The sequence below is a fragment of the Sorex araneus genome, chromosome 6 (genome assembly GCF_027595985.1).
Source record: "Sorex araneus isolate mSorAra2 chromosome 6, mSorAra2.pri, whole genome shotgun sequence".
Classification (NCBI taxonomy): domain Eukaryota; kingdom Metazoa; phylum Chordata; class Mammalia; order Eulipotyphla; family Soricidae; genus Sorex; species Sorex araneus.
Window position 1 is genome coordinate 160,225,013 of NC_073307.1, and position 12,178 is coordinate 160,237,190.

Sequence of the window (12,178 nt, forward strand, 5' to 3'; positions counted from 1 at the left end):
TTGAGTTCTAAATTCTGGTTTTATAAAACTTGGCATTGCTAGATGAGATGTTTCCAACTTAATCCCCATTCAGATATGGTATTTCTTATGGGTCAGTTATTATCTGCAACACAAGCTTCCTTGTTCAAATGAAGCTTTTGTCCTGCCCTTTGATGCCCCTTTTGCTTGCTGACCGTTGCCTTCACACACCTGTGGACCTTTCCTTCCGTGGGCAATAGGAGATGCATGTGGAAAGCTGTTGCAGAAAAGTCCGCTGCAGGAGGAGCGAGGCCCTACTTACCTTAATGTTTTGTCTCTATCCATCCACCACTATCCACATTTCTCCTGTCCAAGGTGATCTGGTTGTTAATATTGTGTGGACGCAACGCTACTTGATGTGAAGGGAGAGAAAACCAGGCTGCCGCTCATATCCTGTCATGGTCTTTCCACGTTCCCATTAAATGAGTTTTTTTTCCTGCAATTTGATGGAATCTCTGTTGGGGATGTGTGTGCCAGAGAAACATCGACCAGCAGTACTTTGTGACAGAGGTGTCTCTGACTCAGCCAAAGATGTCTCTGTATCAGGGACACTTGTGGAGCCAGGTCACACATATCCTACAGGAGAATGGCCCGGTACTCATTCCTTCAAAACAGTCTCCAGGCCGATGACCATTCCCTGTCCACCCAGCAGGAAGTTTCCACAGAGGAAATCAATTGCTCACAAGCATGGTGATCAGTAGGTCTGTGTTCTTTCATTCATACATGCATGGCTGAAAGTAATTCCCTTCCTTTAAGATTGTTCTACACAGTCACAGGACTATGTAACCTCTGAACATCCAGACACGTACTCGTAATTGTGGCACTAGAGAGGAGATAGGCTAATGGCAATTCATAGGCTCTGTCTTTCCAAACAACTATGATCATTGCTCAAAGCAGAGGCTAATAACTCAGCAGAGCCTTTTCTAGAATCTTTGGCCAAGACTTTGCAGCCTGGCATGCTGAGACATAACTTCAGTCGAGGGAGGGAGAGAGGGATGGAAGCCAAACCTTGTGACTTACACGTGTCGCTGTGGGCTGGACCAGGAAGGCTCTCTGGGTACAAATGACCCTGTGCTGCCCAGGCTCCTGAGTCCAGCTCCTAACTGCTCATCCCTTGCGCAAGCTAACTGCTCCCAGCCACAAACACCATGAAGCTGTCCCTTTGTGCCCTGCTGGTCGCTCTGGCCCTTTGCTGCTACCAGGGTGAGTACATTTCCCCCAGCAGACTAGCATCAGACCTGAACTCAGAAAACGACTTAGAGGGGCCTGAACACATCCTAGTTCAAAATGTTTCCTCTGTGAACTGTTCCCATAAATCATATGGCTGTTCCACTGGAGTCCTATCACTTCTCATCATCACCAACTTCCACTTTACATGACGGGTTCAGTGTGATCCCTTTCCAAATGTTAGGAGGGAGAAAGAAGTAGGAGATTTGGCTGTGAGGGCTAGAAGGTATTGCATGGCTTAAGTTCTTGCTTCGCATGTGGCCATTTAATCCCCAGCACCATAAATGTTCCCATCAAGGACCGTCAGGTGTGGTCCCTGAATATTTTGTGGGTGCTGTTCCAAAAACTTGAAAGAAAAGTAAAGAAAGGAAATGATGCAGGTGTGAAATCTTGTATAAATACTCACCAGATCCTTGAACTGGAGCCCAAAGTTCCATGCCTCCACATTGCCTGTTCCTAGTCAGGTTCACAGCAGTCAGCAGTACGAGTATAGCAATGGGGGGAGAAAGATAATACAAATGAGTTCCAGGTAGCAGGCAGAGATCAAGAGATCACCGTATCATGTCTTCTAATAACACGACAGGTTCTGATTCAAAAATTTCCTTTCCCGTCTAGATCCTCTAAGGGGTCTGGGTCACCTCCATCTCGTGTTGTCCTCCTCAAGCAGCGGACAAGGGATGAGATATGCACAAGTGTTCGATGAGAGAAAACTTTGCTCTTGTATTGTATTTTCTTTCCCTCCATTTTAGCTGACGCAGCCATGACTTGCCCAGCCCTTGCGGGAGATATGAGTTCATTTGTCATCGACTCAGAAAGTGTCTTTAAACTATACCTTGCTCAATTTCATGCCCCTGATGCTGCTGTGGAGGCCAAGATGCTTTGGAAGACCTGCTACAATAATGCCGTGGCCCCTGCAGGGAGAGCTCTAATTGCAAAAACTTTGGTAATTTCTTTTTATTTCTACTTAGGTCTTTGAGCTGGGTTGCAGAGATTTGAAAGAGATTTGGGAATGATCTTGGCAGGGGGGTGGAGAATCACCCCTTCTTCTCTTCTAATAAGTGGAGCCATGCCCACATGGCAGGTTAGAATTTTCCACCTGCCTACAAGAGTAGCTGTACTGAGGTACAGAGTATCCTGGCAGGTCACCCCCGTTCCCGCAGCCGGACGACCCTCCGAGGGGAAATCCAGGCACCTTGGATCATGTGGAAGGGCCAACAACCTCCTTCCCCGTCCCTGCGTGCCGTGTTGCTAACATCTGCACAGGGAATGTCGTGCAGATGTGAGACAGCTGAGGGGACACTGGAAGCTGTGATGCAGATAGCACAAGCTTGTCCTTGGGGGTCTGCAGCCATATGCAAGCCTGTACCCTCTGGGCACCTCATGCCCTCACCCACCAATCTCTTGCCCCTGTGCAGTGGGCATAGACCCCACCATCACTACTTTTGCTGCCTGCCGCCCTCACGGCTTCATGCAGAAAGGAGATGAGGGAAGATGTAAGATGTTCCACCAGAACTGCTGACTCGCAGGCAGGCCAAGGCTCATCTGCAAATATCCACGGGATCTGAATAGTCCTGCTGACAGGCACCTCACGATCCATTTCAGAACTATCAGCCAGGAGTCTCTGAAAGGACCACTCCATCTTCCCATCCCTGTCGCTACTTTAGAGTCCCAAGCACCCTAAGGAAGTCAAAGAGAAGGATTTGACGCGAGAATCCAGGGAATATTTGTGGGCTGCTCTGTCCGCGGCAGGAACCAGCTGTGTGTCAAAGACCCCACGTGTGGGCAGCTGTGCGGGATCCTCTTTTCTGTGTTGCCTAAAATAGCATTGACATCCTCAGGGATAAGCTGTGTGAACCTGTCAGCTCTCTTGCAGCATAACTGACCACCATGTTTTTCCATTCTTCTCATTACAGATGAACATTCTTGCGGCCTGCTAGAAACAATAATAACAAGTCTTCTATCTGTCATCTATGACTTTCAATGATCTAATGAATTTCAAGAAAATGTCACAGTTTCATTCTCTCTTCTAATAAATTACTTGCTCAACACACGTCTGCTCTCTCTTTTTTATGCAGTGGTGTATAGCTTTGTGTTTGTAGAGAGGTCTATGAGGGGCTCTTACTGGTAATCAATAGTCAGATGCAAAAAAGGAATGGGTTATTACCCTTGACAACATGACTGCAGGCATCCCAAGAGAAATACTGCTCCAGGGTTATTCTGTTTCTCAATACATATTCCATCTTTGGGCACTAAGTGAAAATGATACCTTAGATTTGAAACACAGAAATGCAAGCATTCTTGTCACTCTTCTTTGAAACGAAAGTTTATGGTCTACTTACGTGTCTAATCTACATTTCTCCACATGGACCTGTATCAGTACATTCTCATCAGAGCCATCACCATCCTGCTTGTTTCTTCTCCACACCATGTTTCCACTGCTGTCCATGTATAGGTCGTGGTTCCTAGTGTACCCACGCTATTGTGGATAAGGGCAAGGCTTAGTCATTCTCCTTTCTCGTTAGAACTCTGCACGCTCACATTGACCATGTGACTGCGAACCCTTACACACACCTGGGCTAATGGTCCATCACAGCCACTCCAGAGCTCTGGAGACCATTTTGGTGATTCTTTCTGTCATCCCCATTCTGTTGACCTACATTGATTTCAAAGAAATAGTCTTACACTCTCAGTGTCACCTCAAAACAACAACAGGAGACCTCAGTCTTCTTCCTGATTCACTCCACTCTCTAGTCCCCAACCCAGCTCGTGGACTCACTCAAATGAACGGTCTCAGAGAACTGATCCTGGGAAACTCTTTTTTGTTTCTTTAATGTAGGAGTACTACTATTTGTCCCGCCAATGATGTAGTTGATTGAATGGAGCAGGTACTCCTCATGACTGTATTTCTCTTCTTTTAAATTTTGTAATGGAATATCTGTGAAAGAGACCACTAAAAACTGCTCATAATTGGGTTTCAAGTTATATAATCATCCAGCAACCATCCCTACACCAGTGTAAATTTCCCACCACCAATGTCGTCTGTGTTCCTACCACCAGCCCCAACACCTCACCCCGTACTCTCAACCTCCCTCTATGGGAGGACTTTCCTTTTGGTTCTCGCTCTGCTTTTTCCTTTTCTTCTTATGTTTTTCAATACAGGTGCTAAGGTGTCCTGTTGTTTGTTCGCGGCATTCAGTAGTTTTTATTGGGTTGCTCCTGATGCAAATGCGGTTCCATCAGGGAATAATAAGCCTGTATTGCTTTTCTCTTTCCTTTTTGTCATTTGCATCGTTTATTTAGCAATGAACTTTTTGTAGAGACACGGGAAGAAAATTGAGGCTATGCCATGTAACAAGACTAGACTCTGGGAGGAGATACTGACTACTAGATGCTGAGGACCAGTTGTTGAAGACCAAGCATTCGACGACAATATGTTGAAGATGAGCAGGAGAACTGGGATTTTGGGACTTGTGACTATGAAGAAACCTACGACTATGATTGCACCATACCAGATGACGATGAGGAGGAGAGAGAAAGAAACCGACTACAGACTAGCCTGGGGGTCTGATTCCTGGGTCTCCAGCTTTACCGATTGTTCGCTTGCCATCTAGCCTGGGGAGCCGGCTCTCGACCACCGAAAGCTAAAGTCTGCCTCTGCAGGCCTATCATACCCCTCTTTTCTCTTTATTTGAAAACTGGCAGGGCACCAGGTCTACTCTCCCCTCCCACCTTTTTTCACTTTAGAAACCCTTTGCATTCTAGTAACTGAACTTCTGTACTTAGGGGTAGATCCCATTCTTGGGGGGAGGGAGTTTGTGAAGGGGCCTATGTAGCACACTTTTGATATCGTCCCAGGTGTTGTCTTTTGCTTACCTTTGCTTTACCAATGAGATCAAATCATGAGTTTTCTCAATATACTTTGTGGTTTGGTCAAATGCTAAAGTCTTTCGTTCATTGGAAGTGATCCTGCCTAATGGGAGGCAGGAGTATAGTTACATTATTTGCACAGCATTATCCAGTTTTCCCCAAATCAGTTGCTGGAACCTTTTGATTCATGAGGATGGTGTGGTTGGGCCCGAAGGGCGGCTCAGGTGAAATGGAGAGGACAAAGACTGTCACCTACTCCCAACCGCCTCTGCGACCCGGGACCAGACTTACTGGGTTCTCATCTCACCTCGCAGAAAGGAATTTCAGGATTAATCAGGCAGTGAAACTCTAGTTTTTATTTAGAGGTTTTGAAGGGAAACAGGGAGAGAAAGTGGGAAAGATTGGAGAATAATTTGAGCAAGTAACATGCTCAAATAACATGCTTCGCCAGCTTCTCCAAAGACGAAGGGAGGCCCTTCACATTTCCAGCATTAGACGTGAAAGTTACACATCTCAAGAGGGGAGAAGAGGGCGACACGTGCTCAGACACCAAGTGCTCAGGTCACAAGATGCACAGGGGTTCCAGCAGCTTGAGAGTGCCTTTTCTTTGTTTAAGGTGGCCTGTAGAGGGAAGCCTTCCCTATCTGCCTGCTTGCCTACAATCAGATTCATGACTCTTGGTCCAGGCATATGACTCTCTCCTCACATTGGTGAAGTTCTTAGTTTTCTTATCTGACACGGACATTCTTTCCTGTGCTTTCTCTCCTCTTCTGGAAGTCCTAGAATTGGAATGTCTTTGTTCTTAAAGCTAATCCATGAGGACTTTGTTTCTTCATTTCGCTTGATTCTTCATTCCTTCTTCTCCTCTTGGTTGGATATTTTCGTGCATCTTCTCAAGCACGCTGAATTGGCAGCTACTGGTTTACCTGATAGTTTTCATGGTGGCATCATTACCGTTCGAGCACGATTAGATTCTGGTTTCAAAATTCCCAATAATGTGTAGCTCAGGCAGGTCTGCTGTTCTTCTTACAATCTGCTTTCTTACAATGACTATACTTACTTAGGATTGTTAAGATTCCATACACATTTTGAAAGAGTCTGCTTCAATTCTTTGAAAATCATCATTGAGTTTTTTAAATTTGTTTTTCAACCGAATCACTGTGAGATAGAGCATTACAAAATTGCTTCTGGTTTCATTTTTGTCATACAATGTTCCAACACCCATCCCTCCACTAGTGTAATTTCCCAGCGCCAGTCTCCCCAGTGTACCTCCCATCATGGAATTTCAACAGCTATTACACCTCCACTACCCAGCCACTGCCAGGCTCCAGGCCGCTTTCCAGAGCATAGGACACTTTATACCTAATTTTTGCACCATACTTGATGGGCTTCAAATAGGGTATGAACCGGAGGATCACCTGGAATGGCAAATGGATGTCGCCCTTAAAGCCTTCCTCCTTTTCGGAGAGCCCGGGAACTACTGAAGAGTACCCCGCCCGCACGGCAGAGCCTGGCAAGCTACCCATGGCGTCTTCGATATGCCAAAAACAGTAACTACAATGGGCCTCATTTGCCTGACACCGAAAGAGCCCCAACATGCAGCGTTAAGAAGGTTGAGCAAGAAGAGGCTGATAAAATCTCCGGAATGAACTAGACCGACAAAACGAATTAAGACTAAATGACTGTCTGTACTTTGAACACACATACGCTTTCCTCAGAAGCATCCATCGAGGATGATATTGTGCAAGAACAGATGATCAAGTTCGACATCATTGGTCTGACTGAAATGTGAAGGCATCAATCACATCAAGCCATTTTCGATACTGGAGAAGAACTCTTCTTCGGAACTTGCGGGAACAGAGGCGTTGGTGTTGTCGGTGTCCATGGCAACACAAACTTGGCCATGACATTGATTCACTAGAATGCCTAACAACCTGAATCGGACCATTATGCTTGTATAAATGTGGCATTTGGCCGGCAGTTTCGATCACCGTCGTCTATGCACCAAATCCAACTACCATGAAGAAGAAGTTGAGAATTTCTACATTAAGCTGGAAAAGTCCTGTGGAGAAGATCACACCTTCTACAAGATCATTGTTGGTGATTTTAATGCCCAAATAGGACCGAGAAGTTCACCTGAAGAACTGTACATTGGATCCCATGGCCTAGAATGGAATGAACAGGGTGAGAGATTGTCTGAGTTCATCATGTCGACCAAGACCATCCATGGTAACTCGCAGATTCAGAAGGCCAAAACTAAACATTGGACATGGGAGTCTCCTGGTGGACAGTTTCACAGTGAAATTGGCCACATCATATTCAATCGAAGGTTTTTCCTGACTGATGTCGCTGTTGTCCCAAAATTCCAAACGGATCACAACACCGTCTCCTTCGTGTAAAATTCTACTTCACAGAGCGGGGAGAAAGGACAGCAAAGTTTAAGTTTAAGAAGAGAACTCCCAGAATGACCCCCAACTGGGAGCTCTTTGGCACTATTGCGGCCATGTGGGAAGATGCTGTCGTGGACAACATCGACGAGGAATAATATCGAATGGTTCAGCACCAGCACGATTGCGCAAAAAATGCCGAGACCGGGAAAGCTACAAACAGACGTCTCTCTTCGGTAATGTTCGAGCTCATTCACCACCGTGGTTTGGCACGAGATCAGGCAACCCCAAGCTAATGTCTGATCTCGCAAGTCTTACTCTCGGGTTCTTTTTGCCTGAGACCTCTTTGATTTCATGTTAGACACCAAGGTTTCATCTAAGGCAGAAGATGAATAGGCTAATCGACTCAATATAAGTTTTCCGAAGAACCTCTTTGCTTATCTAAGACCACTGCTCTGATATCCCTGGGGCCTATGTGTGTACGTGTTTGTGTGTATGTTTGTGTGTGTGTGTACATTCATGCTGCATTTGTCTCAGCATGTTACCCACAACATTCAGCTTTGTTGACATGATAGCATCATGGATATTTTTAGTGTAATAATTAAAACAAGTATGACCCGAAACTAGCTAGGGCTGAATTTATGTTATTCTAATTTCTTTGGTGAAATGTACTCATAGTGTTTTTATAAACATTAATGATTACTGCTTCCAACTTTTTCTTCTATGAATGTTCTGATATGAAGGACTCTTTTTAAAAAAATTTTATTAGTGAATCACCATGAGGTACAGTTACAAACTTATGAACTTTCATGTTTGCATTTCGTTTACATCCCTCCACCAGTGCCCATTCTCTTTCACCAATGATCCCAGTATCCCTCTATCTAACCCCACCCCAATCCCCACCACTGCACCCTGCCTCTGCCAAAAGTAAACTATAGACCAAACATGAAGGCCAATCAATAGCTCTATTGCAAACTACAACATTCAACAGGTGAGAGAACAAAAGGACTCTTAACCTCTCCGGATCCTCTCTCTCTTTTCTTTTGTTTCTTTCTTTCTTTCTTTCTTTCTTTCTTTCTTTCTTTCTTTCTTTCTTTCTTTCTTTCTTTCTTTCTTTCTTTCTTTCTTTCTTTCTTTCTTTCTTTCTTTCCTTCCTTCCTTCCTTCCTTCCTTCCTTCCTTCCTTCCTTCTTTCTTTCTTTCTTTCTTTCTTTCTTTCTTTCTTTCTTTCTTTCTTTCTTTCTTTCTTTCTTTCTTTCTTTCTTTCTCTCTCTCTCTCTCTCTCTTTCTTTCTTTCTTTCTTTCTTTCTTTCTTTCTTTCTTTCTTTCTTTCTTTCTTTCTTTCTTTCTTTCTTTCTTCCTTCCTTCCTTCCTTCCTTCCTTCCTTCCTTCTTCTTCCTTCCTTCCTTCCTTCCTTCCTTTCTTCCTTCCTTCCTTCCTTCCTTCCTTCCTTCCTTCCTTCCTTCCTTCCTTCCTTGTATAAAAATAAAAATAAAAAGAAAGGGCGCGCGGGCGGTGAGGCAGGCGAAGGAAGGAAGAAGGCCAAACTGGTTGCTCGATCGGTTTATTTCATGTCCATCTCCATTCTCCTCTGATTCTCCTCCTGCTTCTTTCTCCCCCATCCTACTTCATTCTCTCTCTCTCTGCCTCTCTCCCGGCTCTCGGTCTCTCTCTCGATCTGTGGATCTGGCCCCGTGGATCTGGCCCCCGTGGATCTGGCTCCCATGGATCTGGCCCCGGTGGATCTGGCGCCGTGGATCTGGCCCCCAACCCACTCTTACAGCCTAGTTAAATCTCCACCGCATGAGGGGGTTGGGGCATACACATAGGTGTGGTCAGCAATAGATTAAGGTTCTTTTTCCTCGGGGGATGCTTCTCCTAGGACTTAATTCTCTTTCAGCAGGAGGATCCACCCAAGGGCAGAGTCCCATGAATGTGTTTCTCTTCTCAGCCAGCAAACATATAAGAATTCATAATATTAATTATTTTGTATGGACACAATAAGAGATGCATTAAAGCTTATAGAATTGCTCTCCTGGGGCCATCTCAATCTCAGACTACAGTGCTCAGGCCAGATCAGTCTTTCCTATCCCTGGCAGGGTCCCAGTCTCATAATTACTATTGGATCATGACAGCATTTGTCTATGATCAAGCTCTTAACTTATAGTTAAGAATTAGGCACTTTGGCCAGGCCCATCTCGATGCCAGGGTAGCACATAACTCACCGCTTGCCCTGGATCCTTCCCGTCCCACGTCGGGGACCCTACTTTGGGGTGCTAGGAACTGAGGGCAACTGAGGCTTAAGTGGAGAAAGCAGATGCCCAGAAGGGAATATCGAGGCCAATTAAGTCTTAAGTTATAAAAACATAACATTGTCTTCTTGTGTCTATACAAAAAAGACATAGCTTTAAAGTAAATTATTCAAAAGGCATAAAGAGGAGAGAAAGGCAATGTTATAATAGTCAGTGTCCTAGGAAGTTCTGACCTTACCAATTAACAGAGTTTGATTAAGGGAAGAGCAGATAAACTGGTAGAATTGGTTACAGATAAACAAAAGAATGGGAGTGACTCGGGAGCACTTTGATGGGTGTGACTGATAAACCTAAGCTCCTTGTGGCACGGGGGAAAGGACAAACCAATGATATCCAACACTTCCTTTCTTTCTTTCTTTCTTTCTTTCTTTCTTTCTTTCTTTCTTTCTTTCTTTCTTTCTTTCTTTCTTTCTTTCTTTCTTTCTTTCTTTCTTTCTTTCTTTCTTTCTTTCTTTCTTTCTCTCTCTCTCATTCTTTCTCGATTGATCTCAAAAATAACGTGATTTACATGTATATACATACATTATATATCATGTTAATAATCTCATCGGCCACCATCCAAAACTCTCAGCTGTATCTCAGGAAGGGAGCATAGAATGAGGCCTCCATAACCATGCCATCGGATTCCGAGCCAGGCTGTTTCCACTTGGGGTGTCCCAAACAGGGGTGGCTGAGTGCCATTCCCCACCCCAAGGGACCCAGCACCAGCAGCTGACTTGCACAACCCAACTCACACCACGCTACAGCCCTCTTTCCACACTCTCGGGCTGAGATTCACATATGAGTGAACCTATTCCTGAATCGCACGGCTGCGACACATCAGAAGACACTCTGTACTCATTTTTCATAATCACCACACCATACTTAAGAGTTGTGATAAGTAATAAGAAAAGTTCTTGAAGATAGCGCCAATGCCAAACAAAATCCTAGCACTCTCCCGAACACAGCTCACAATCTCCCCTTAGACAGCGCATTGCTCAACACACTAGGTAAGAAACTCTGTTGTGAGCCCTCCTGGACATCGCTGGTTGTTTTGTAGGATACAGATGGTGTGGCATCGGTGGGGCACGGAGGGTCTGTGGCCGGGCAGTCTCCCAGCGCCATCGGGCATATGAAGCCAGCGGCAGTGCACGACTATTAGAGGCTGCCCCAAAAGCCACTGTCATCTTGGAGAAACTGGTAAGCGACTGAGGATATCCTGCTTGCACAGCAGAGTCGGGCAAGCTACCCGTGATGTATTCGATATGCCAAAAGCAGTAACAGTAATAACAATGTGCTCTTCTTGTCACTGGAGTGAGCAGACGGCATTGGGCTACACTAGCATGCAACAGGGATGAATGAAGACGTTACTGGTGCCCTCTCGAACAATCCATGAACAATGGGATGACAGTGATACAGTTATCATATATGTATATGCATGGGTATATTATATGTTTACACATATATAATGAATAACAGGTGTATATCATGTATATTTTATCACATGCATGTTGTAGATATACTTATTTATATAGAACATAGGTGTTTATATTTTATAGAGAGATATTTATATATATAAAACAACTGTTTGATCTACTCATTTGTCCTTGGATATTTGCGATGTTTCCATATCATGTTATACTAAGTGCTGAAATGTACATAGCTCGGTTATGTACATATGTTAAGTTGAAAGAAATTATATTGAGTTAAAAAGGTTGGCAGCCCACTCCTGACATTTACTTTTTTTAAAAAAATTATTTATTTATTTATTTATTTTTCTTTGTTTGTTTTTAATTCTTTTATTAATTCACCATGTGGAAAGTTACAAAGCTTTCAGGTTAAAGTCTCAGTTATACAATGCTCAAACACCCATCCCTTCACCAGTGCACATATTCCACCACCAAGAATGATGATAGACCTCCCCCCTTCCCCCCACCTCCCCAGCCCCCCACCCCGCATATATAACTGGTAAATTTTGCTTCACTTTCACTTTACTTTGATTACATTCAATATTTAAACAAAAAAAATTCACTATTATTGATTTGGAGTTTCTCCCCCCTAAAGTCGATCTGCTGAAAAGAAACCATTGGGTAATTTCTTTTCCATTGCTGACAGTGAAGAGATATGAAGTCAGGAGGCCGCACTAGCAGCAGCGTAGTTTTGGATTTCTGTATTTGAGTATCTAGTAATTAAGTCCAGAGAAATGTCTTCCAGGAATCGCAACATTGTAAGCTTGTACCTCTCAGCTACTTTATATTCCACATATGAGTGTGATCTTTCTATGTCTGTCTCTTTTTTTCTGACTCATTTCACTCAGCATGATACTTTCCATGTTGATCCAATTATATGCAAATTTCATGACTTCATGTTTTCTGACAGCTACGTAGTA

The 12,178-nt window shown here is 44.1% G+C and overlaps 1 protein-coding gene across 1 annotated transcript; it reads left to right on the forward strand.

The window, feature by feature from the left end:
• Positions 1-1,091: 1,091 nt before the first annotated feature.
• Positions 1,092-3,295, forward strand: LOC101549790 (secretoglobin family 1D member 2-like). The gene is made up of 3 exons (XM_055143940.1): positions 1,092-1,221; positions 1,995-2,188; positions 3,159-3,295. Exons 1-3 carry the CDS (start codon positions 1,167-1,169, stop codon positions 3,180-3,182), a joined length of 273 nt encoding a protein of 90 aa, XP_054999915.1. The 5' UTR covers positions 1,092-1,166; the 3' UTR covers positions 3,183-3,295.
• Positions 3,296-12,178: the final 8,883 nt, after the last annotated feature.